The 3,969-nt window shown below is 54.0% G+C and overlaps 1 protein-coding gene across 1 annotated transcript in view; it reads right to left on the bottom strand.

Moving 5' to 3' along the window:
• Nucleotides 1-666: 666 nt before the first annotated feature.
• The window catches only part of bicd1a (bicaudal D homolog 1a), a gene marked incomplete at both ends in the record, with an annotated part of 30,764 nt that continues 27,461 nt past the window's right edge, over nt 667-3,969 (bottom strand). Inside the window, 3 exons of the mRNA XM_084451393.1 lie at nt 667-1,237; nt 1,400-1,551; nt 2,264-3,478. Of these exons, the coding sequence (XP_084307519.1) occupies nt 667-1,237; nt 1,400-1,551; nt 2,264-3,478 (1,938 nt within the window). The remainder of the gene's footprint in view (nt 1,238-1,399; nt 1,552-2,263; nt 3,479-3,969) is intronic.

Here is a 3,969-nt window from a genome sequence, read left to right as displayed (position 1 = left end):
CTGAGCTCAGGGAAAATCAATTACTGTACCTCACAATGTTAATAGCTGTTGTGAAATAATGACTTTTACCACAGCCATGGAGTAAGTGTCTCAGTACAGTACTTAGCTGCCACTCTGAAAGCTTTTACAGTATGGTTTGAGAGCCTATGACGGGGAAATCTGATACACCAAATTGTATGGTATTAAATATCTCAAAAACAGATAAAGATCACCTGGAAATAAGGTTTCATCAAACAGTTTCTAAAATGTAACTTTATTTATCATTATTTATACGTAAAACTCTAAATTGCCTGGTTTATGTATCCATACTCATGTAATCTTAACATCTTAACATTAATGTACAGAAAAAATGTCAGCTGTGGCACCTTTCCAACACAAGCCCTACCCAACCAAACTATCTGACCAGAGCTGCCTGACTGGACTGTCCATTTTAGCAGATTGAACCAGCTGCTTTCTCGTTGGCTCCTTGTTGTATTATTATGTCCCTGAGAAGAGTTTCACAGTACTGCATAGTCAGGCCAGGGACAGGAAACAGGAAACCAGTCTGTCCTCCCCTCTGTGTCTCAACCAATCCCCTCTGAGTCAGTCAGGGCTGGGATGGGAAATGTAGGCACGAGGGACAGAGTTGTTGGGAGGCGAGGCTCGAGTTTGGTCGGGTTTGCGTTTTCAGCGCCCGCGTCGGTAGGGGGACGCGGGGGCGGAGCAAGGTGACCGGGGGCTGGCGGCCAGAGACTGCTGGACAGCGTCTCGACTCTGGACCAGTCGTCTGAACTCCAGGCTGAGGGCCTGAGGGTCAGTGAGGAAGGTCTGGGTGCCCAGTGACCACTGGGGATGACCTAGGGGAGGCAGGGTCAGGGACTGGTATGTGGCAGGATCTGAGGTCGTCCATGGGTTGGGGGATTGGGACAGGAAGGGGGGTAGTTCCAGGAAGTGAGGGCTAGTGAGGGAGGGGTGGAGGGGGGCGCTGCCGGGACAGTGGACCGCGGTGGGGCTGGGGGGAGCGGTCAGGGCCGCCCGGCGACTTACTTTGGTCGGGCTGCTCTTGATCCGGGGCACCTTGGCCCCGCGTCCGCGGCTCGTCTGCTCGTGGTCGAACTCCAGGTCCTCCAGGCGCTGGGTCAGCGCCAGCTTCTGCTGGATGGCCATGCGCAGCAGCGAGTTCAGCGTCTTCTTCTCGTCCTCCGCCGCCGCCAGCTGCCGCTGCATCTCGTCCAGCTGCGTCACGTACTCGTCACACCTGGGGGGGCGGAGCAAAGGGGTGGGAATAACAACGAGAGAGATGAGTCGGAAGAGAAGAACCCATCAATTAATTTCCCCCAATGAGTTGGAAGGGGAGAACCTTAAAACTCAACGAGCGCATTTCGGAACACGTTCTCCCGGAAACGTTTCCCGCGCTCACCGTGTGGCGAACATGGCGCGCAGCGAGGAGAAGGTGGCGGCGTCCTCTTTCAGGGCCTTCAGCTCGTTCCTCAGTTTCATCATGGTCTCCGTCACCATCGACTTCTCGTTCTCGTACTTGCTCTTCAGGTTGGCCAGGGCCCCCTCCGCCGTCTGAGAGAAAGGAGGAGGATTACTGTGAATTTCGATTTGGGCAACAGGATGCAGAATCTAGACTAAACCCAGATTATAATCTGGGCATCTCATAAAATGGAAAGATTGTTGATTGAATTTTTTTGTAATAATCTCCTCTCTAGGCTCTTTGCTCTATCTAATTAAGATAAAAAATGATCTGGGTATTTTTATGTTATATTATTATTGTTACACAGTATGTCATGTTGCGTTATCTAACATGGTCAGTCCAGACACAGACCTTCGACCTTTCACCTTCTAGACATCTGTGGATGTGACTAGGATCAGGAAGTAAGATCCTGCTAGCATCCTAGCGCTGCTTTAGCTCCATCTTACACTCAGATAGACTTTAATCACATTTCACTATCTTGTTCCGACCACAATCAAGCCATCGAGACATTAGCTGTGTTTGGAATCGCTCCCTATTCACTATATAGTGCACTATATAGGGCGTCAGCCATTTTGTTTGTAGTGTCCGAATTCTCCACGGAATTTCCGTTCCCTATATAGTCCACTATTTATTACCCACAATTCACCTTGATTTGCAGGGAACAGTGCATGTACCCTACATTTTCTCCGTTCCCTAGGTAGTTCACTACATGGTGAACCCCATATAGGGAATAGGGAGTGAGGGAACGAGGGAGCGATTCCAAACACAGCTATTGACTCCTCCCCTCTCTCTCTGCTCTCCTACCTGCTTGTTAGCCTTGAGGACCAGCCTGAGTGTGGCGATCTGCTCCCTCTTGGTGCTGAGGAGGGACTTGAGCTTCAGGATCTCCTCCATGCACGCCTCCTTGTCCTTGTCCAGCATGGGGGCCAGTTCCCTGGCCGCCGCCCGCTGACGGGACAGCTGCAGCGAGCGGTCAACAGCCCGCTGGAGGTGCTTGATCTGGTCGCGGATGATGGCGTTCAGGTTGTAGATGTTCATGGGCTCCTTGCGGAGGTCGCCCCCGGCCTCGGGCGCGGGGGAGGGGGGGAGAGAGCCGTTGATGAGCGGGGAGGGCGTGGGGGTCCGGGTGGGGCTGCCCCCCTGGCTGGTAGGACCGGGAGCCGGACCAGGGGCCGGGGAGAGGGAGAGAGAGGGGGACTCCCTTCCCCCTGCGAGGGGGGCCGTGGGGGTCTCGCCCCCGTGGGGGTCCCTGGAGGGGGAGTCCACGGGGCTGCGGGGGAGGTCGGCGGAGGCGGCGGCGAGGCGGCGGGCCAGGCGCGGGGAGAGGAGGGCGCGGGGGTCTTCGGGGCCCTTCAGGCTCCCACTGCGCGTCACCCGGTTCTGGCGGTTCTGGCGGTAGTAGTCCAGCATGACACGGTTGGGCGTCTCGTTGTTGCAGAGGCAGACGTGGTGGTAGAGCTGCGCCAGCTCCTCGCTGAACGTAACCAGCTCCTCCTGCGCCGCGTTCAGCGTCGCCTGGCTCTCGCCGGCCACGCCGTTCGCCGCCCTCAGCTCCGCCTCCAGGCAGGCCAGCCTATCGCGGACCTCGTGGCAGGTCTGCTCCAGGCAAACCACTTGCTCGCCCAGCACCTGGGCGCGGACCTCGCTGCGGCTTAGCTCCTCCCCCTGGCCCTCCACGCATTGGTTGTACTTCTCTTTCAGGGCCTTTAGCTCCGCCTTCAGGTCAATCACTTCGGTAACCGCCACCTTGTACTTACACTCCAGGATCTCGAACCCGCGGATGTCCATGTCCACCTCGTTGTCGCCATGGCTACCGGGGGGGGAGGGGCTGCCGTCCGGCTTCTCGCCCTCCTGCTCGTTGACGTCCCTGTCGTTGCTATGGCAACATTTAACGGCGTTGACGCGCTCTGTGAGACGGTAGACGCGCTCGTGCTGTTCGGACAGGGCGCCCTGCGTGTGCTGGAGCTGGGTCTGCGACTCCTGGAGGTTTAGCAGCAACACTGCCTTCTCACGCTCCACCTAGAGGATGGGAGGACACACTGCAGGTCAGTTCCAGTTTCATTTATTCAATTAATTATAATACGTTTTTTGTTTTGTTCTCAAATTATAATACGTTTATTGTATTTATATTTATTATATTAAGTCCCAGAAGGACATTTGTAAACCGTCAAAACTATTTCTTCAAAACTAGATGATGGTAAAGATAAAGGGATTAACCAGTAACGACTAAGCACTGCATCGTGGATATTACAGTATATCACACTGTTGTCATGTGCTTTTCAATTAGTTTCCTGTCTGCTCCAGTAGAAGGCTGTTGACGTCTATGACAATGCAGTATAATGCATGGCTGCAGTAGAAAGGCGGTGTAGTATAATGCATGGCTGCAGTAGAAAGGCGGTGTAGTATAATGCATGGCTGCAGTAGAAAGGCGGTGTAGTATAATGCATGGCTGCAGTAGAAAGGTGTTAAAGTATATGGCGGTGTAGTATAACGTATGGCTTCCTTACTTA

Source organism: Borostomias antarcticus (assembly GCF_949987555.1).
Source record: "Borostomias antarcticus genome assembly, chromosome: 16".
Taxonomy (NCBI): Eukaryota; Metazoa; Chordata; class Actinopteri; order Stomiiformes; family Stomiidae; genus Borostomias; species Borostomias antarcticus.
This window is presented reverse-complemented; position numbering and strand designations above follow the sequence as displayed.